Source organism: Pelodiscus sinensis, chromosome 5, assembly GCF_049634645.1.
Source record: "Pelodiscus sinensis isolate JC-2024 chromosome 5, ASM4963464v1, whole genome shotgun sequence".
NCBI lineage: Eukaryota > Metazoa > Chordata > Testudines > Trionychidae > Pelodiscus > Pelodiscus sinensis.
This window is the reverse complement of record NC_134715.1, coordinates 56,343,592-56,366,430: the sequence shown is the minus strand read 5'-3', so window position 1 is coordinate 56,366,430 and position 22,839 is coordinate 56,343,592. Positions and strand designations below refer to the sequence as shown.

Sequence of the window (22,839 nt, the reverse complement as noted above, 5' to 3'; positions counted from 1 at the left end):
GCAGGAGGGGGGCAGCTGGTTAGAGGGAGGGAGGGGCTGAGGTGCCAGAGGCAGGCTCTGGCCAGGAGACTCTTACTTGGGTGGCTCCTGGCCAACACCCCAGCAAATTCCTCAGCCAGGCTCCCTGCCTTCCATCCCCCTGCACTAACTGCAGAGGCCATGTGTGTCTGATTCTGAATACAATAAGCCCGGAGGGGGGGGTGTTCTTTGTTTGCTGCTTGTCCTGCAAACAGGCAGCTCCCATTAGCCAAAAACCAGCTGATGGGAGCTGCAAACTGTTGCTGGCGGGGTGGGGGAAGCATGTTTGCAGAATTTAGAGAGCTTTCCCCATGTTTGCAGTATTTAGAGAACTTCTTTGAGCACAGAGCAGGGGCAGGGAAGGCCGCATATGAAACCTCTCTCCTCCTCCCCCCAGGTTTGTAGTATTCAGAGAGATGTTCTGAGCACAGAACGGGGGCGAAAAAGGCAGGGAGCCTAATGGAGGCTCCTGTCAGCTGAATCCAGCCCACAGGCCATATTTTGTCAACCCCTGCTTTAGGGGCTCTCTTCAAAGTGAAGAGGAGTGAAAGGGAAGTCGGCATAGATAGAAAGGACAGGATGGTTTTGAAAGCAAGTTTTTATACTATAATAATTAAAAATTGAAATGGATATTTTAGAGAAGGGATGTGATTTTATAATCTTCAGAAACAACTAATGAAATATTTAAAGCAAATTTTAAACTAAGATCCTGTAGATGTAGTAATGCTCAACTGTTTGTGTCAGTAAAATGAGGATTGGCACATGCCTGTTAAATAGTTTCATTGCCACTTAATGGCTCTTTCACAGGTTCAATGTTATGGCATCCATCCTTTAATTTGGAACACCAATTATTTGAGAGAGGACACCAAAGGCAAGAAATCATATCATCATCTGCATGTAATTTGAATGGCTTCAGATTGAGAATATGAATATTCTCTTTTCCTGTAGTCCTTGTCCCACTAAAGTCAATGGAACTATCGGCATTGACCTGAAACGGAGCAGTGTTGAGCTATAAAGTGAGGAAAACGGTATAACTTAGAATACTGGGTGCATAAAGCTCTTTTTTTGGACATTTTAAAATTGTATTTTCAAGCCTAGATTAGGAATAAAGCCAAAAAAATCGGAAAGTCAGACTAAAAAAGCACAGCAGCAAATGGAAAGAAAGAAAGAAAATGTGATCTAGCAAGACAGTGGGATACTACAACTAGTTCTGCCCAGGATAAGATTCCTCAGAAGAGGAGGCAAATCATTGTATCAGGCTACGTAACACTTTGCCACAGAATATTACAGTAAGCATGTTCAGGCTGCATGTAAAAATCAACCTTTTCTCTACACATTTTTCCACTATAGCTACAGTGGCAGTAGCCCACAGGACCAACCCCCATAATTATGAACAAGTAAAAGGCAAGAAGAGAAGATGAATGATCTTGTTGTTAGGTCACTAGACTAGGCCTCAGGAGATTTGGGATTGGTTTCCAAATCTGCCATGGTCTTTTTATATGACTTTGGTCATGACATTTAATCTCTTCGAATGAAATTCTGTCCGTAAATTAAATCAATGGCAAAACACTCCCCTGAAGTTCAATGGGTCATGATTTCACCCTTATGCTTCCATTCCACATCTACAAAATGGTGACAACAATATTTCTTTTCTCCCACTCCTGTCAGTCCTGTCTATTTATATTACAAAGGACAGGTATTACCCCTTACTATGTGTTTGTATGGTGCCCATCATAATGGGACTCCAATCTAAGTTTGGGCCTCTAAATGCAACCATCATAAAAATAAGAAATAATAAGGAAAAGTAGACACTATATGGAGACAGAAGGAAGGAGAGGTACATTAAATCATTAATAACATGAAATATACTACGAAATGCTCTGTGTGAACTTTTGTTGTGGTCCAAAACTTACAGTAGATGTGATTAGTACTCCAATTATATCCAAACAGGAATACTGCATTAAGCAGAAATCCATACAATGGCAAGAACAACAGCCAAATATAGCTATACCACAGATAAATGAATAAGATCACTACTGACAAAAAACACTGAAGTGAAAATAGTGTAGATTTTATAAAAATGTGTATCCAGCTGTTTTCATGTGTCATTAAATATAAATGTGGAAAAATCATAAAGTGTAATGTGACATTAAATATAAATTACCTAAAATAAAATGTAATGATCTTCCTGAGGATAATAAATAAAACTACTATAATTTGCTTAGCAGTAGCAAATAAAGGGAAATTGTTGAACCAAAGTGAATTACCATCTCCAGTGTGGTAAAAGTTTTATTCTGTGCCATTTGAAAACAATCAAGGTTCTTCTCAGCCTATGCAGCACAAAATGTTCCTGAGCATAGAACTTCTGTTATGTTGAAAACCAATGAAACTAGTCTTAAGGACTCAATCCCAAAATCTGTCTTCCTAAAGAAGATAAGGATGCCAAAGTAATTTGAACAGTAGTAAAGTACACTGAAAATGTTACTGGTTGTAGCAAAAAATTACATTATGTGCACAAGCGCCACCAAGAGGTTCTTCCTTCATATTTCATTTATTACTTTTTTTTCCATTTTCACAGCACATTGGTACTAACTGAGGGCACTGTTTAGCACTTAAACCATCTATCTCTACAGTATTCAATTAACAGCATTGTAAATATACAACAGAAACTAGAATATTTTCATCTAAAGCAAAAATAATTTCCATGCAACTTTTGATTTTTTTGAAACTAAGACTATAAAATATTGTGATAATACAGACATGCAGTTCATTGTCTATCTCTAACCTTGGTTAAATTTGCCTCTTATCAGCCTCCAAAGTCCAGCCAGCAACCATCTTACAATTAGAAAACAAAATCGTGCCTTTGGTTAGAACCTGTAAAATCCCATTTTCTTCAATGAACATGAAGAAATGCATGTCTGATTTTCTGTAGAAACTGTACTATAAACAAAGCATGAGTGTGAGTTTCACATCATGATACATGCAACACTCTTCCCCTGATATTCCTGTCAGTGCTAAATGTAGTTTTTAAAGGTAAAGCAGCATTTTCTGTCACCAGGAGAGGCCATTTTTAGGTCTATCAGCTTCCCCATAAGCACCTTATTGGTTATACTCAGTGAACTTGTTAAATGTGCTTAACATTTGGAAAGCTACAGCTTTTTTTTAACCTTGTGCAAGCAGTGAGTGACCAACCTTCATTTCTCTTTCTGTTCAGGTAGCTCATCTGGACACATGGGTGGTTCTTGAAATACCTGTCTCACTTTTAACAAGTTCTATAAGCTCAACCATATTTACCAGAGGGTTAGGAAGACTGGCATTAATTTTCATCTCATTTTTACTGGTAAAAAATCAGGAATCATTCCATTGTCAATGGAGTTACAGTATTTCAGGGAGCTCAGAAACAAGCCCATATGTTCTTCTTTTGACTAGCACAACTTTCCATTTCTGAGGTGCTCTCCTTATTTGCTGAGACTCAAATTATTAGGTATGGCTCTTTTCCTAGCACTATTGTTTACATGAACCAATTCCCATTCCCCCTACAATATTTTAATCTTGATGGTAGAATACTTATATTCGTCAAACACTTGGCTCTCTCATGCCTTGAGAATAGATGGCCACATCGAATAAGTCAGCATAATAGTATAAAAGATGTACGCTCATCTTTGCATATATCATATAGTTCAGAGTTTTGCAGGATTAGAGACAAGTCCATGCGGTACAATTTAAATACATGCTATCCAAATTTGAAATTAAAATGTTTAGAATTCAAACTGAGGTAATAAATGTGGAGCAAACTACATTCCAGAACCTATTGTTGTATTTTAGTGAGATGATTCAAATCTGCAGATGAGTAGAGCAAAAAAAGTATTTATTTTTCCCCATTGCAATGTAACATTAAAATCCGGCAGTCTATCCAAAAAGGGTTTATTTCCTTTATGGCCATTAAATCAAAAAGATCAACTCAAGCAAGAAAGGCTATCAGTGAAGCAAAGCTTAATGCCCATAGGATTCATCAAGGCATTGCTGCTTACTTTTCTGTACACACTATCTCTGTAACCACTGGTATTGCAGTTTTAACTGTTTGGCTTTTGTTTAAATTGGAGATGACAGCATTTTTTAAAATGTAACCATCAAATTTAAATCTATTCAGTTTCAAAATAAGTTAGGAGTCTCAAGCACTACACCTGCCATTATGCGGAAGAGGATTCCTAATTTTATAAATGATTTTCTCTTGCCCATTGCCATGTGGAAGAGCACCACAAATAAAAAGGCAAATTTACCTTGACGGGCGGAATAATGGAACAACCCACACTACAAGCACAGTCAAATAAATAAAGTAGTTTTGCAAAATGGTTAATTGATTGGTCAGATAATCTCAACTAATCCTATTATTTAACAGGTTGACAAATATTCCAGCAAGAACCCCCTGACGTAGGTGACAGGCTAGCTTTCTAATTTCATCATGTAGGCCTGGATTAAAGAGCAGTGGGGTCCTATGCACTAAAGAAATTGAGGCTCCCCACCTTCCTTAAAGCACCTCAAACCCGATACATACCCCACCTCAGAATAATTCTCTCTCTGCACCCCAATTAATTTACTTGTCTTCTGTGTTAGGAACCAGGTTACTGGATAGCTCCTTACATCAAGGCATTGAGACTCTATTTTGAGGTACCACATAATGTGAGTTTTATTGACTGTGGCTACACTTTACACATATCATTAGCCCTCAATGCCCAGCCCAACTAGCTGGATCCAGCACAGGGGATATGCACTGGGAAAAGAGAAAAAGCTTTGTGATGCTAAGAATACAGAGCTGAGTCAGAGAAGATTTCAATCAAAGACAGATGCAAACTAGGTTTCCAACAGAATTCAAATTGAAAAAAAAAAAGAAAGATCTGTTTTTCGAATCAGAAATTAACAATTTTATGGCCTAAAGAAAAATAGAGTTTGATATATTGTGACCATTTAAGGAATAATTTAGTATTAAGTGAAGAAATGCATATTTTTACCAGCAGCAGTGACTGAAGAAAATCTCCCTAAAATGCACAACAGTTATCTAGGCATTGAGAAAATGTAAGTAAAAGGCAAGGAATATTTTGTTCTGGCATGATATGACTGCTCAGATAAAAGATATGATAGCTTCTTGTAATCTGTGTGGTCACTTCAGAAAAGCATAAACAAACCGAATCAAAGCTGGATCATGAAATCCTAGAGAGACCATGGCAAAGGCTAGGAGAAGATGTATTTCATTTGGCAATGAAGCCTATTTCTCAAACCCTGAGACTGAGAATAGCTATATAACAGGTGTTACCCATACACAGTGACAAAACACCCTAGATAGCTGGCTAATGAATATGCAAATTCAGATGATATTTTAAAGCAAAATCTCAGATCAGTTCAGGTCAGTTGTTGATCTTCCAATAGCTCACTGTGAATTATCAGTGAGATTCTTAAAGATGATCAGCCTTGGCCTCACTTTGCTCCCTTTTAAGTCAATGTAAGTTTCAGTGAGAACAGAGAGAGGCCAGCAGTGAATGCATTAAAAAATCCCACCCTACATTTCACCATGAGCAAGATCCTTTGGTGAGGGGAGGAAAAAATTGAAAGCCTCTGTTTCCCTGAGCAAAAGTAGAAGAATCTTTAGAGACCCTTCCTGAGTGTAACTAAAAAAGCCTTAACTAAGCCTTTTCCGTGCTACCTGAACTGAAAGAAACATTCACAGTCATTTTTAAAAATTATGTTCTATAGTGTGGTGCTTTGACTTCTCAATCAAGGATGGAAACCCCTTGTGGTAGATCTTGCACAAGTAATAGTAGGAGACTGTCACTATGCCTATGAATTTAGAGATGATTCACCAAATGAGATGACCAAACAAGAGGAGGGAACAATGGTGGGAAATTTATCTAGGTTCTGACGTAGCGCTTGAACAATCTGATGGTTCCTGAAAAAAGGCAATAATTTATTGGGACAGGATATATTATAGCTATGCATATTTCCCACACCTACAACATAAGACTCTTAAAACAAAAACCACACTACTAGGCAGCGCAAATCAGTACAGTATTTGCTCACTCTTTGTATTAAGCAGTATTTGCTCACTTTTTGTATTAAGCATCAGTACAGTTCCTCACTCTTTGTATTAAGCATGTTCAAGGCAGCCAATTTGTATTAGTAAAAATGTGCAAAAGCTAAATAAATATAGTTGCTATTTATTATAGTATGTTTCAGCAAACTGCTGCCCATTTTTACCTGTTAGTACATCTAATGCACACACTAGTATAGCCTTCAATCTTCTTTTCCTTGTTCATTGCTCAACCCTCAGAGTTGTCCTTGAAAAAGTTAGTGGTAGTGTTCCTTTGACAATCTGAGATTATATAAAATTTAGATGGGGGAACATAAGGAGAGAAATGGGTTTATAAAGATTGACATATATAGACACACACAATATAATAGTCACCGTGTTCTGTTGCTGCCTCTTAATCTAGACCTTTGTACCCTGAGATCAATTTTTCAGATCCCTTATTCCCTCTCTCCACTCTCAAGTCTTACTGTGATTTAAGCACTTTATTGCCTTAAGGATTTAAGGCATTTTAACGGCACACATTGCCTTAGGATCTGAAGTGGCTTAACTGCTTGTGCTACTTTAAGGATTTCATGTGGTTTAACTGTCTATGCCACATTATACATTTATGGAAGCTTAAAATCTTATGCTCCCTTTTAAAAAAACTATAAAGTGGCTTAAAAGATTATGACATTTTAAGGATGCTTTCCTCTTTTTCTTCCTGCCTGTCTTAAAAAAAAAAAATCGGGAAATGAAATAGAACAATCTGTTAATGTAACAGGAGGGTTGTAAATTTAAAATAAAAATCACTCAGAGTCCTAAAACATCAGGCACTTATCCACATTGTAGCTACAGAGGATTTTTCTAGTCCTCATTTTGTTTGTTAAAAAAACAATGTACCCTTTTTATCCATTACTATTTATTTCATAGAATATTCAGAGTATACTATACAACAAAACTGACCATGCTACTGTATGAGGCCATTTCCTGGTTATTTTTGTCTGAAACGTGCAACCTCTGAATTATATTATCCTATTAAACAGATTGATCCATCCTCTGATAAATTGATCGATGGATTTGGGTTTTAACAAAATGCTTTCCAAGCAACACATTTCATTTTGGGGGCCAGAGCAGCAGCGAGGGCCCACTTTTTATGCTGAGGATGTCCTCTAGAGTTACACTCCAAAGCTTTTCCCGGAGAAACTCAAATTCCATCTGTTGCCTCTGCCACAAATCGCCTTTATAATATTGACTTTAGTCTCTTTACCCTCTTATCTGATGGAGATAAATTCCCACGAGTGTGGAACACCAAAGTTAGCCAGTGACCCCAGACGGACAATAGAGCAGGTCCTTGCAGACACTCTCAACTGCTTGCTGAGCTGCTCGGCCTCCTTCTTTTTTCCTCAATTGCTGCGTTTGTGCCAGGTTTTATTCAAAAGTTCCGACTGTGTGCAATTAGGAGATGCTTCGTTTAAAGGGACCTCGTGGCGGCCTCAACAGATCAGTGGAGCAATAAATTACTGAATCTTCAGAAGCAGAAAGGGACTGGAAGAAACGGGGGTGGGGTGGGGAGGTGAAAGGGTAAATGCAATCGCCTGGAGTCTCCCAATCTGACTCCAGGGTAAAGAAATCAGCAGCTGTAAATCTCAGCGCTTGGGTAATGATGGGTCTAACAGAAGCTGCTAAATATACACATTAACTGGGGGATGCTCGAACCAAGAGGTGCCCGGTGGAATAATCGGCATCCTCGTAAAAAGACAATAGGGAAAGACCCGCCAACCATTCTGCTTGAGTTTGAGCAGTAAAAAGCAGCGACCCGCAGTTTTACGAAGCAGCTGTTCTAATGTCCCGGGCCGGGAGGACTTCTTGGTGCCCGGGGCTGCGCACGTTTGCAGCGCGCAGCGCAGCCCGGCCAGCTCAGAGCCCCCGGAAGGCGGGGGGCGCCCGTGTGCTTGGAACACAGTCTCGGAGCTGCTGAATTGGTTAACAGCGTTGAAAGGCCGAGCCTGCAGCGAGGAGGCCAATGAGCCACAGCCTGCAAAATGGACCCGCGAGCAGGTTCCACTCGGTCGCGTCTGGCTTCTGCAGTAAATTATCCCCTTTAACGGGAACAGGATGGAAGTGGGGTTTAAGCAGAGTTCAGACGCCGCGATACACATCTGAACCTTTTAACAAGGGGCCAACGCTGCCCCCTAAATACACTCGCCTAATATCCCCCATCAACCACACGCTAATTGTTCGCCCCGGGCGCTTTGCCAGGGCTACCTTGCCCAGGGGATGGACGGTCGCCAAGGCTCCTTGTTTGCGCGTGGAGCGCGTCCTGTAGCTTGCTTCAAGTTCGGGGGTGTTGCAGGCTTACAAGAGTCTCCCAACACAGCCCCCACCCAGCCTTTCCGTGAGGCTGCGCTGCCCCAGCCCCAGCCCCAGCCCCGGGCTGTTTCCAGGCGGCGTTGGAAGAGGCAGGTCCCAGCCCTGCGAAAACTCCCCTCCCTCGGGAGAAAGAAGGGCGAAATCACAGCGTTGGCTCCTTGTTCAAAGAAGGACTGAGATTTACTCGTGTGTGTGTGTGTGGGGGGGGGGGGTGCTAATGTGTGAAGTACGTGGGAAAATGCAGCCAAGGGCCATAAATAGCTCATTAGTTTCATTCCCAATTAAGCGTGAAACTGCGGTTGTTTATTGGAGTGCACGCGTGCAGCGGGGGGATCCGAGCGCTGGGTCCCCTCGGGCCAAGCAGGGATGAGGCAGTCAGAGAAGGACACCGCTGGCTGTAGCTACAGCACCGCCGCTTCCCTTCCCTTCCCTTCTAGCACCTTCCCTTCCTCTGGATGCCCTCTGCGCTCTCCTCCACTTCCCTTCCCGCACCAACCATTCCCTCGCGCGGTACCTTCAGGAATTAAGTCCTCCCTGCCTTTCCTCCGCCTCTTATTTACATCCAAATACTGCACGACTGAGAAAGCAAACCAAAGCAGGGAGCTGGTTACCAGAGGATGCGAAGCTTTTAAAAGACTGACAGCAGCTTTTCTGCCTTTGCACTCTGTGTGCCAATAGATGCCCCTGGCGTAAATGAACCAAGGAAGGATTTTTTCCCTAGGAATGTTTAATACAAAGAGTTTATGTGGTTAATAATAAATCTGGAGAGTGGGTGAAACTGAGCTACCCCCTCCCTTCAAAAAAGTTGTACTCAAAAGCCTGCAAACTTTTGCATTTTCACTTTCTGCAAAGCCAGTAAATTCAACTTCTCTGGAACAGGCAAGCACAACTAGGTTAATCTTCCATTCCACCCTTTCAGAAAAGGAGTTTTGCTATGGACTTTAGAGGAAAACTAATCTTCCAATCTAAGGACAAAAAAAAAATCCAGTTTTTAAAACTGAATGAAGTATCAAACAACACACTCAAGAGCTCCTCACAGATCTGTACTCAGTCCAGTTTCTGTACCATTTGACATGTGGCAAATACACATTCCTTTTATGGACATGCAGCTCTTTTACAGCTCTTTCTTGAGCTTTTGGATTTCATTACAGAGATATTCAGAAATTCTGTTTTTCTTAGGGAAATAATACTATTAACATTGGGAAAATTTTATTGCATTAAGGCTGCAGCCATTTGGCTTCACTTCAAATTCTGTGATGATCAATTTTGGTAACACCTCCTCGCCAAGCATGCCTGACAGCTTAGTCATACAACTGCAATAATGCATTCATAGCCTAAATTTTCAAAAAGTGACTAAGAATTTAGGGTGCTCAAATTGAGACCCCTGTAGAGTCTCATTTTCAGAAAGTGCTAAATACCTGCCTTCTGAAAATCAGGCTCCTTAAATAGGTCTCTAGGCACTCAAGGTGGCTAGTCACTTTTGAAAATGTAGGCCACAGTGTTTTATTTGACAGTATGCTTTACTTAAACACAAGCATTGCCAGAGCTTTGGTGTGAACAGTGTAGATTAAATTTAATACAATTAGTTTCCTTGTAGTCTACAAAAGTATTAAGATGCAATCAACAGTAGCTGGAAAGCTATATCACTACTATTGTTTTGCACAAGGCTGTAATGCCTTCCAGTACTATACTAAAATCTTACATGCTAATCCAGGTGGTACATGTCAGTAGTGTGTTTAAGCTATAAAATGTATGCACTGACAGTTCTGGAGCATAACTTCACTTAGGAAACACAATACCAATTTTAAACAGTTAAGAGTCCCATTCCAAATCCAATCCTGGTCTTAACCCAAAACATTTCATGAAAATCAACCAGAGCCAGGCTGATAAAGAAGAGGTTGAGAAGTGTCTTTACCAGAAGCTGTAATTTGAGATGTCAAATTTCCTAAGTATCCCTCCAAAAGGGACAAGCATCTCCCCACCACACACACACACATTTAACCCTTAGTCAGCCTATTTCTAAAGTTCTCTTTCTCCTCAACTATTTTAAACAGCAACTTCTCTCTGTCTCGCTCTCTCACATACACACAGACACACCTGTAAAACTGATCTTGCAAGTTGTGTGCCACTGATATAAAAATATCTTGACCTAAAATATCACTGATATCAAAATATCTTGATGCAGAGCTAATTCACCAGTCTCTTGTAAATCAGAAAGCTTGGATGAAACTAGAGTAATGACGTGAATCTATCAAAATACTGGTATTCAAGCCTGCAGTTTAGGGAAGTGATACCAGAGTTCACAATCACAAGGATCAACCTCAACCTTCTGAAGCACCCAACAATTTCCATAAAAAAGATCAGAATGAGAAACAAATATTGCTTGGGGCAGGGTTTTTTCAATATATTCCAGTCATCTCACTTTTTCAGGAGACTGGTTCTCAAAATCTGGTTTTGAAATGCTGTTCTATTATCAAGTCTCATCTAACACCTAATACTTGAAAAGCACAGTGTGGTCTCCATCCTTCTACTACTGAAGCCAATGGCAAAAATCTTATTGATTTCAATGACTGGAGGATCCTCTCCTAAAATTGTATCCTTTTTGTTAGGAAATTGCTCCTCCTCTTGACCTATAGATGGTCTGAGCTTCATCCCCATTGTTTTGCACATGACTACACAGCCTTATCTATGAAAAGTGGGTATAAAAGACTTCTACCAGTTTATAATAGAAGGCTACGTCTAGACTGGCATGATTTTCCGGAAATGCTTTTAATGGAAAAGTTTTCCGTTAAAAGCATTTTCGGAAAAGAGAATCTAGATTGGCATGGACGCTTTTCCGCAAAAGCACTTTTTGCGGAAAAGCGTCCGTGGCCAATGTAGACGCGCTTTTCCACAAAAAAGCCCCGATCGCCATTTTCGCGATTGGGGCTTTCTTGCGCAAAACAAATCTCAGCTGTCTACACTGGCCCTTTTGCACAAAAGTTTTGAGCAAAAGGGACTTTTGCCCAAACGGGAGCAGCATAGTATTTCCGCAAAAAGCACTGATTTCTTACAGTAGGAAGTCAGTGCTTTTGCAGAAATTCAAGTGGCCTGTGTTAGACAGCTAGCAAGTTTTTCCAGAAAAGCAGCTGATTTTCCGGAAAAACTGCCAGTCTAGACACAGTCGAGAAGAATTGTGGTTTGGTCATGTTCCAAACCCACTTTGCACAAGAGTAAATGACTACTCAAGATGGAAGCCAGTGGCAAATGAAGCCCTCTAAATTATAAAACTACACAAAACAGAGGTTAGAGTCAAATGTAGGGTTAGACCCTATTCCCCCAATGAGCTCACTATGGGCACGTCTACACTATGGGGAAGATCGATGCTGCCATGGTCAATCTTTCGGGGTTCGATTTAGTGAGTTTAGTGAAGATGCAGTAAATCGAACTCAGAAGGTGCCCCCATCAGCACCAGTACTTCTGCTCCTCCGAAGGAGTAAGAGAAGCCAATAGGAGCATTTGCTCCCATCAACATTCCTGCTATGTGGATAGCAATTTAAGATAAATCAACTACAGCTACCTTAGTTAACCTTGCATATCTTAGGTTAACCTTCCACTTCAGTGTAGAGCAAGCCTAAGAGTTTTTCTGTTGACTCCACTGGGAGCAGAACAGGGCCCTGAAATCCCGTATCTTGTGGAAACAAAAGTATCTGAAATACCTTATATTGCTCTCTAAACCATGGTCTACACTAGAACTTTATTTCAAAATAACCCTTCCAAGGTCTAATTTATAAGCAGCACATCCATACTACCAAGCCTGCTATTTTGAAATAATGGGCCTCGGAATTTGAAATCTGTACTCCTGCTTTTCATCAGGAGTAACGCTAATTCAGAAATATTTATATCAAAATAATAGTAATGTAGATGCTCTGGTGACGCTATTTGGAAATAATTACTCCCTAGAGTAATCTGAACTAATTACTCCCCAGTGCTTTCTGGGGCTGTAAGTCCAAGGTAATGTGTCCCACATTAACGGAGCCTGCCCCAGACTAATTTTGAGGTTTCTCTCTAGTGTGGACATGCTAGTTCAAATGTGTTAACTTAAGAGAGAAGACGCATTTAGTCATTTTGAAATACTTTCCTAATGTAGACTAGATGAACCAGAGGTCGGACCCAGTATGGCAACTCCTATGGGGAAGGGGGGGCAGAGAGAAATATAATAGTGAGAAACTCTAGGTTTATGGCCTAGCCTGCAGTCTGAGCAACCAGAACTCCCAGAAACTTCTACAGATGAACTGGTGCTCTGAAAATTCTGTTTTATCATCAAGAAGGTCAGATCATGTACACAAAAGGGTGACTGATGCACAATGGCCTAATACACCCTTACAGATACTCTGCTTACATTCTGCTTAACAAAATATGAAGAAAATGGCACCCAATATTTCTGAAGTTAGCTAATGTATATATGGATTACAGGCTATATTAATAATTTGCCACAATCATTATTTCCAAGTTAAGCATCTTGTACCATACATTTAAGAAAATATTTGACAGTACCTTCAGATAGCAATATTGTAAATGACAGAGAAGCTGTGATGTGAATGGGATCCCAAAGCCTCCTCGGTTGGTTTTTGCCAATGCAAATCCAGTCAATATTCAATCCCATATATTTCTAGATGAAGACAGATGGTTAGAAACCGGTGTATGTGGGTTGTTGTTCTTTTCTCCCGATAGAAAAACTCATTGTTTAGAGACACTATTTCAAAGACAGTCTAATTCTTGCAATGGGGCAAAAGTCTGAGGTCTCAGTTTTTCATTGGTGAAATGCAACAATGAGGTGGGGACAGAAAATGAAAAAAACCTTGAAAAAAAAAAAAAGTTCCAGAAACCTTGTTGGGAGGAGAAACCACCAGCCATGCAATACTATATCACACCACCAGAGGCACTGCTCCTGGTGCCTTTCTCGGAACTGAGCGGCATGCACTTTACACCCACTTAGGGGAACACCGTATTGTCCAATTATTTCTTCCGTTTGAACACTAAGTATTCAGATTTCCATCGTTTGTTTTCTTCGGTACTTTCTCTTGAGAAATGGGTTTCTTTTTCTTACTATACGACGGTAACGGGTATAATGGGGTTAGTTTGTGTCCCCCGAATCCAACAACTATTATTGAGCCAACGTTTTACTTTAAGTGTACAGTATTTGTGCGTTTCCTTGATTAGATTGGATGAGGATTAGAGGCGCTTTGGACTCATAAATACATAAGCATGTGCAATAAATAATGATTACTAAAATGCCAAAGTCTTTTCCGTGATACTAATAAGTAAAGATTGATCCTTGCGATTACAAGATTGAAATCCTAGAGAACCAGTTAATTCGAGGCAATCAAACTGCTGAACTACGGCAGTTTCTACCTAGTTCGCTCTGAGAATTGGAGACTGATTAGCCATTGATTAGTCTACGAGCTATTATTTTTCATTGATTTGCATGCGCCAGATTTAATAAAGAGAAAATCAGCTTTAATTGTGTAGCAGCCGCCAGGAAAAAAATCCTCAGGATTAAAATGAACATGTATATGGCGTGTCCTAATCGCTAAATAGACCTCTTGAAATAAGGTGCTTGCGGAAAGTAAAGACTATGAAATAGCTACACTACTGCGAATCCTGTCCTAGAGTCAGTTTCAAAAATAAACCTCTTGCAACAAATTCGAATGAATTAGAAACAGGGCAGAGGTGAAGAGACACCGCAGGGGTCAAACTTAGAAAAGAAACACGTCTCTCCTGAAACATTCAGCTAGAGCAACAGCCCAGAGTGGTAACTGAGTAGAGGAGACTTAACCTGAAACGGACCAGCGTTTTCAATGGGAAGGGAAGAGAAAGGGTGTTTTACAATAGCTTTATTAGCTGCAAAGCTCACCTTTAAAAGTAAGCCCCAGCCTTAAAGCAGCCCTCTCCATTTGCCTGAACAATGAGCTCCTATCTCTTTTGTGGCTCTTTGTTCAGAGGGGTGTTTTCTAACATGCACTGTAACATTTCTTTTAAGGACTGCCTGCCAAAGAGAATCCCCTAAGGGAAACCAGACCAAGAAAGTAGTGACCAATCCTTTTCGAATTATTGTCAGAAGGCTCCTCCCAGCCCCTTCGATTTGCATAAAAAAATCCAGAAAACTCTTGTTTGCCCAGCATCTTGATCAGTCTGTCCACCCTTGTCTCACAGTCAGAGCTTGAACCTCCTCCTGAAAAGCTGCATGTAGCCTAAGGGGAGCGGAGAGTTTCTTTCTCTCTCTCTCTCTCTCTCTCTCTCTGTGCTAGAGAGTCTCTTGCCTTTGTAAGAAACTGGAAGCCCCGCTAGGGCCGGTTTTTTTTACCTCCCCCGGTTTAGAGCGTGAGTCACCAGCCATGTACCAGGGATACTGGTCTCTGTTCCTGGTCGTTATCGCCTCCCACTGCATAGGGTCAGTCAAAGGGCTCTTTCTCTTTGGCCAGCCCGAGTTCTCCTACAAGAGGTCCAACTGCAAGCCTATCCCCGCCTCCTTGTTGCTGTGCCGTGGGATCGAGTACCCAAACATGAGGCTGCCCAACTTGCTGGGGCATGAAACGATCCAGGAGGTCCTGGAGCAGGCTGGAGCCTGGATCCCGCTAGTGCAGAAGCAGTGCCACCCGGACACCAGGAAGTTCCTGTGCTCGCTCTTTGCGCCCGTCTGCATCGACGACCTGGATGAGACCATTCAGCCTTGCCATTCGCTCTGCGAGCAAGTGAAGGACAGTTGCGCCCCGGTCATGTCCGCCTTCGGCTTCCCCTGGCCGGAGATGCTGGACTGCAGCCGCTTCCCCCAGGACAACGACCTGTGCATCCCCCCGGCCAGCAGCGACCACGTCCTCTCTACCACCAGAGAAGGTAAGAACGACTTGGGGGGGGGGGGGCTAATAGGTTTCCCTGCCTCAGTGACTCCACCAGGACCAGAACACCTAGTCTAGGGACTTCGCAGCACATGGACGTGGCTAGAGGCGCGTCCGCTACAGAGGCATCGTGGTTGCAGCTGGACATGAGCGAACTTTTAAAGCCGCCGAAACGGAATTGTTCGCTGCGGTGAACAGATGTGAGGGACCAGCCTTCAAAGTCTCTTGTGCACCTTTATTTGCCATTCTAATTCGCTGTAGCATTGCAAAAGGGAGTGCACAGATAGCGGGGGGGAGGGAGGAGCTGAAAAAATGCTCAGATTTATCAGCAAAACCAGTGGATCGATAGTTAATACGAACGACGGACTCCTCTTCTAGTGGTACCTGCATTTTATTTGAGGCCTGGTTTTAATTAGGTGGAGAAGATCAAGCGAAAGGAGACTGTCCCTAGTGTTAAAAGGAATGGGAGGGGGAGTTGCTATAGAAAGCCCATCAGGGGAACCTCGTGCGTTTGATACTCTTTCACAAAAACCCACAGTGTGCCTGTCTTGATTTTTGTTCCTCGTGGGAGGGAAAGGAGCCTCCTTAATCCTTTTCATGGGATTCAACAGGAACTCCTTTTCAAGCCCCTGCTTCATTCTCGGCAGATCTTAAATCAATTGCAAAGTTGCTTAGCAATCTTTTCTTACATGATGCAGCGTGACTTTCCAATCCGCTTGAGGTTAGATGGCTAATTCTCTGGAAATGTTTTGCATTTTTTGAACATTTTCCCATCCCGAGCAATAAACAAATGAACACAGTAGAAAACCTATAGCATTTAGGAGGGACTTGGTAGCTTGGTCATTTTACTTTGAAGCCCTGGCTCTTTGCAGTTGTTCATTTCACAGATCATCTTTTTTTTCTGCAAAAGGAAGAATTTTGAGCAGAACGTGATCTATATTATTTCCATAGTTGAAAGAGTAGGCACACATCAACAATTCGTTCTTACTTTAATGAAAATCCATCCTGTCTGAGAATTAAAAGAAAAACCAGTCCATTCAGAGATGGTACGTTAACAAAATAATCTCTGTCTGATGAGTTCTGGTGTCTTCTAGGAACAGAGAGGAAAGTCAGAAGTTAAAGGCAGCTGTGAGAATTCTATAAGGGCATATATCAGTTGGTATACAAATCTCAATTCACTTCAATGTTCCCAAACGCCACCTGCTGTTCTTTTTTAACCAAACTTGCTGAAAGCTGTTCCTCACATTTTCCAGCACCAAAGGTCTGCGATGCCTGCAAAAACAAGAACGAAGATGACAACGACATTGTGGAAAACCTTTGCAAAAATGACTTTGGTAAGTGAAAAAGAACCCCCTAGTTAGAATTCCAGTGGTTCACTTCTGGGATGATCAGGTGATACTCTGATTTAAAAAAAACTCCTAAGAACTACTGTCAGGATTTATCCTTGTCTGCAAATTAAACTGAATTCAGTCCTAGTAATATACTGCTTCAGAAGGATTCAGTTATGCAATGTACATTCCTGATCCACAGAGTGAAAAAAGTGTTTGTAAATCCTTATAAAGTCAGATTTCTGTTTGCCATTTCCTACTCTTATCTCAAAAACCAACAAACTTACCAACAATAATCTGTCTAGATGTTTACGACTGTTACAGTGAACTTGAGCAGGTGGAATAATACAATGAACAAGAATAACCTGTGGTCTAAAGTACTGGCCATTGGGAAAAAATGGAAGGATTTCATATAGGCTTGTGAGAGAGAGACGATCCACTTGCCTGGACTGTCTCAAAAATTTGTAAATATTTATTTTACAGATTCTAATTGAGCCTCCCCCAGTCAATTTAACCGGGAAGGTGGTTTATATTTATATACAACATGCTCTAAGATTCTAGATTAGAACAGGAAAGCTTCTTTAACCGAGAATAAGGGAAATTAAAAAACCGGAGTATGTACATTCTAAAAGAAGAAAACAATGATTGTAATAGGTCAGTATTTATAATTGCAGTAAGTGGATGTGTACTGTAAAGTAATTCAAATGTGATTAAGACAACATAGTCATAGACCCTGTATTTATCCTTGCTTTGGACTGACAAACAATGCCTGAGGATTTCAGATAAAACCTTTCTAGAGGAAACATGTTTTGTAAGTTTTTAAAGAGCCTTGTATTTCCGTCGCCTAGTTATTTTACCAAATCAAATGCAGCTGTTAGGTCATTTCTCCTTCCATGCAATCTATTCTTTCAAACAAAAATACATGTGAAATATAATTTCCTCACAGGTTTACCTAAAAATCCTCTCCAGTCTAATAAATTGAGTTTAAAGTTTTCAGCCACAGAAGCGATCAGATTTCAAATTAGCTTTAGATTCTTCCCCCTCACTCCTTTTCAAATTCTAGGGTTTCAGTAAAAATGTCTAGTGCTAGGTTAAAACCTGATATATATTTAGTATATAAAATGTGCCTGCTCTGTGTTTGCAAACGTTAGGAAAAATAGAGAAAAGATTCATTTAGAAAAGAAGAAAAAAAACTTAAGGTTGATTCAAACTGAGATGACTTGCATGCACTTAGTAGCTTTAGAAAATGAGCCACCTGCTGCCCATTCTGTCAGCCCCTGACAGTTTAATTAGCAATAGAAGACCTCCCTCCCCAGGTCTCCTTTATGTGCACTAATGGGAAAAAAAAAACTCTCTCAATCTCTCTCATCCCACTTCTCACTCCCTCCTCCCCTCTTTCCCTATTAGCCCTGAAGATAAAAGTGAAGGAGATCACATACATCAACGGGGACACCAAGATCACTCCTGAAACAAAGAGCAAAACCATCTACAAGCTGAATGGGGTGACGGACAGGGATCTGAGGAAGACAGTGCTGTGGCTCAAAGGTGGCCTGCAGTGTACCTGTGATGAGATGAATGACATAAATGCACCTTATTTAGTGATGGGACAAAGGCAGGCCGGGGAGCTAGTGATCACATCTGTGAAGCGGTGGCAGAAAGGACAGCGGGCATTCAAACGATTCTCCCGCAGCATCCGCAAACTGCAGTGCTAGTCACTTCCATGCTAGTCACTTTTACCCTAGTCACTTACATCAGCTGCCCCAGTTCTGAGCTCTTCAAGCCTCTTGCACCTTCTTGTTTCAGCCTTTCTGAACCACAAGATATAGCAGGCATGGGAGACGATAGCTGTTTAAAAGAGGAGGACAAAACCCTCCTCTTCACATTTTGTAAATATATTAAAAGTGTAATAAAAATCATGAATATTTTGTGAAGTATTAAAATATCTTGCTTAAAGCTAGGCTGGTTTGGTTAAATGTGACTTTGGTCTGACTTTTTCCTTTTCCTTCACGTTGGGACAACTCGTCAATTGAGGACATCATCCTTCTCTACACATGCATGTGTGCTTGTGTGTATTTTTCTCTGACCCACTCAGAGATGATAACAAACATTTTCCCCTTTTCTTGGCCTTGTACATTGAGTTGAATTGTGTCCATGTGTGAAATGGCATAACATCTATTTTAACACTATACAGGAGACCATTACAACAGCTGCATGAGGTACATATGCATTGATAACAATAAGCTAACCATATGCACATTTTTTTTTTTTTTACAAATCTGATCCTCTACTCAAAAAAGAACAGCTTTGTAGAGTGATCTGAATACAGCTTTTAACTTTTCTAAATATGGCAAATTAACCCATTCATAGCCTAACTGTAAAATACCTAATGGTTAACCTAAAAAAGTTGTAAAATATTGTTTTAACCAATCTTGTAAATATTCCAGATAAACATTATATTCTTGTATATAAACATTACAATCACAGCTTACTCATTGTCTTCCTTTTGGGGGTTTGGAGATGGAGGTATTTCAATGAGTTTTGAAAATGAGAGAATTGAGAACCACCACCACAAACTGGTTTTTTGGCATAATACAGCAAAGCTGGTCCCCTCCTCCCCCAATTCCAATAGTCAATAACACTTTAGAGATCCTACTCCTGTTATTAGAGCCAAGTGGGTGGACTCTGACTTGAATGAATAGGACTTCCACGCAAATTTAAATATCTATACAAAGATACAGACAGTTTAATCCATATTGGTTCCGAGATATTTCTGTGGGGCTTTTAAATGCCTAATATCTTAAAGATTAACAGTTTCTTTGCGGGTCCTTTGGGGGGCCACTTATGGTTTCACCATGTCTCCTAGGAAGATTTTTGCTATCTTGCTCTTTTTTTTTTTTTTTTTTTACCTCCGCAAAATAAGAGAACAAGGACAAAAAGAACAAAAAAGGAAAAGAAAGGAAAAAGGGTAGAGAAGGAGAAAAGTAGCATGTCAGGTCTAGGCTGCACCCAGACCTATTTTGATACAACTGTTATTCAGGGGTATGAAAAGCCTCACCCCTGAATGACACATACCGATCACCAACCCCTCCCCCCCATATAGTCAGCACTATGTCATGGAGAGAGCTTCTCCCACTTGCATACCTATCACTTCTCAGGGAGAAAGATTAACTACACTCAGGGAGAGAAGCTCTCCCATCCACATAGATCATTTTCATTAAATGGTACAGCAGCACAGCTGCAAAGGCAGCATTTTAAGTGTAGACGTGCCCTCACATTCCACACACCAGGAATCAGTCAAAGATTTCAAAAAATTTGGACCAACTCTTTTCAAATTTGTCTGAGGGGAAGACTTTGCTCTTTACCAATGTAGAGTTACAATGGTTTTTCTATTTTTAAATGATCAGAATAAGGTCAATTTTGATACATATACATTCCAATTAAAGAAAGTATAAAAAGAACAAAAAGGCCTACCCGATAATCTCTGTTAGAACAATGCAATAGTGCAAAATAATTAAGGCCCTTGATTGTAGGGGATTTATTTTATTTAACGTTTCCCAGGAATTTGTGTATATCACTAAAACTTAAAAACTGGTGCAAAAATTAACTTCATTTTTGGGGGGTAAATATTGGGATTAATACTGGGGACTTTGTCCAGCAGGAGAAGCAGACTGAGCTCTGTGACCTGCATCTTCTCTCCAGGTACATCTTGTGTCCCTCCCTCAGACAGCATTGAAGGGCCTAGCTATCCAGAAGGGCTATCACTAGGGCCAATATTTGTAAGGGGCCACGATAGGTAGGGCCTAGAAAACACCTGGTGTGGTGAGGTGCTCAATATTTCGGGGGCAGAGTGGCGGAGTTCCTGCTGGGAGACGGGGTGGTGGGTGCCCATACTTACAGGCTATTTCTACACTGCCCCCGTTTTGTGCAAAAAAACGGGGGCAGTGTAGACATAGCCACAGGGTATAGCTGTTGCTGTACTGATTGGCAATGGTCTTAGTGTTGCCACTCTACATAATCCTGATAGAGCAGCTGAGGAAGTTCAGGTCCATGCCAAGCACCAATATGGCAGTTTCTGGTGCCTTCTACTACCTGGAGGCTGATGCGCAACCTTGACTTCTTGGGCCCAGAGCCCTGCCAGTCTCATTCTCCCACTACAGTATAACAGCCACCTACTAGGGCTACGTCTAGACTGGCCCCTTCTTCGGAAGAGGCATGCTAATTTCTAAATTTGGAATAGGGAAATCCGCGGGGGATTTAAATATCCCCCACGGGATTTAAATAAACATGGCCGCCGCTTATTTTCCGGCTTGGGGAAAAGCCGGAAAAGAGCGTCCAGACTGGCGCGATCCTCCGGAATAAAGCCCTATTCCGGAGGATCTCTTATTCCTACTTTTAAGAGATCCTCCGGAATAGGGCTTTATTCCGGAGGATCGCGCCAGTCTGGACGCTCTTTTCCGGCTTTTCCCCAAGCCGGAAAAAAAGCAGCGGCCATGTTTATTTAAATCCCGCGGGGTATATTTAAATCCCCCGCGGATTTCCCTATTCCAAAGTTCAAAATTAGCATGCCTATTCCGGAGAAGGGGCCAGTGTAGACGTAGCCTAGCAGTTACTCTCTTGGGGGCGAAATCAGTAAAAAAACAACGGGTTTTGTAAAACCCAAGACATGTTCAGTAAAAATTAGTAAAAACAAAAAGGGCCATAGAAATAATTGGTAAAATAACAAACAAACTAAAAAAACCCACCAAACTCTGGTACTTCTATTTCACATATTAATATTTAGGGAAGAAATATCAAACATAATACAATTTTTTTTAAACAAAACATCAGTGGAGTTACATAAGAGCTTAACAAGGAGACTATCTTAGCAGCACCTATTCTTCCAAACAGTTACAGAGGGATGGGATTACACAGTCGTATTTGATCATATACTTTGACATAATATAAATACGGGTGCATTCCTCAAAGATGCTGAACACTCAGTAGTCCTACTGACTGCAGTGAGAATATTAGACTCTCAGGATCAAAGTCCTCTGACACACTGCAACATGTCATACCACATAATCAGTTTTTCAATGTCAAAACTAGAAACTGAAGTCCATTATGTTGATGCATTCAGAGTGAATTTTAACTTGCAGGAAACAAAGTTAAACCTTTTATTTTCTATTGCATAGAGCTTCTTTTGAACAGGATATGATCCCAAGGCCTCATCCTGTATTCTTTACATGCTCAATATTTTCCCTGAGGTCAACAAAGTAGGGCTGGCCTTTCACAGGACTCTCTGAAAACAAACTTAAAAATTAAGTGGCTAACACGTTGCAGAACTGTTCTTAAGGCTTTTCCTCTCAATTTATAGGGCTTCTCATGAAATATGTTGGATCCCTTTTGTGCCTGGACATTATTACTTGAGTACCAACAGTGAATTCAGCACTGTCCAAGCCCAACAATAAGAGGATGCCACACAGCTCTACCTGTCCTTCGCAACACATTACAGGATCACTGTCACTAAACTGATCCAGTGCTTGGACCAGATCAGCTCATGGATGAAAAAGAGCTGAATGAAGAGAAGCACGGTGGAAATTATGATGTTTAGCAGAGAAAAGCACTTAAAGAAGTTTGCTACTATGGTGAAGTCTCCATTGACTGAAGATGCACAAGCACAAATAGTCAATTCAGTCCACAGTTTGGGAATACTCCTGGTTTTCTGACTGATAGTAAGCTCTCACGTGCTAGCCATAAGATAGGGACAATCATTGTTGCCCCTTTGAAAACAACAGCTTTAACTTCAATGGGAGCACAAGCGAGTACCAAGTCACTTGCACAGAGTCCCACTGAATCAGTGGGACTGTTTGCTCAGGGTTACATTGATATTAGTGGGATTATATCACGTGTGAAGTATGAAGGGTTTAGACCAGTGTCAAGAATAGCACCAAATCACTTAATGCCTATTTATTCCCCTGATTTAACTATGTTTCTGACCACTTTAATGACAACTTGTTGTTATAACAATAATCATTCATTTTACCAAAAAAGGAAAGGTTCAGAGATTGTTTTATAAAATCCATTATCAGAGGTGTATAAACCAACTATTGAAAATCCAGCTGAGTTGAAAACTAGCATTATAAGAGCTCAACCTGGGATCAATCTTCTCAATAGAGAAGATTCTGTGACAGAAAAATATCCACTT

The 22,839-nt window shown here is 40.9% G+C and overlaps 1 protein-coding gene and 1 long non-coding RNA gene across 2 annotated transcripts in view; one reads left to right on the top strand and one right to left on the bottom strand.

Moving 5' to 3' along the window:
* Positions 1-22,839, bottom strand: part of LOC142829603 (uncharacterized) — a 301,783-nt gene that overhangs the window by 266,918 nt on the left and 12,026 nt on the right. The window lies entirely within an intron of this gene.
* On the top strand, positions 14,606-19,138 carry SFRP2 (secreted frizzled related protein 2). The gene is made up of 3 exons (XM_075930101.1): positions 14,606-15,325; positions 16,581-16,661; positions 18,063-19,138. Exons 1-3 carry the CDS (start codon positions 14,827-14,829, stop codon positions 18,365-18,367), a joined length of 885 nt encoding a protein of 294 aa, XP_075786216.1. The 5' UTR covers positions 14,606-14,826; the 3' UTR covers positions 18,368-19,138.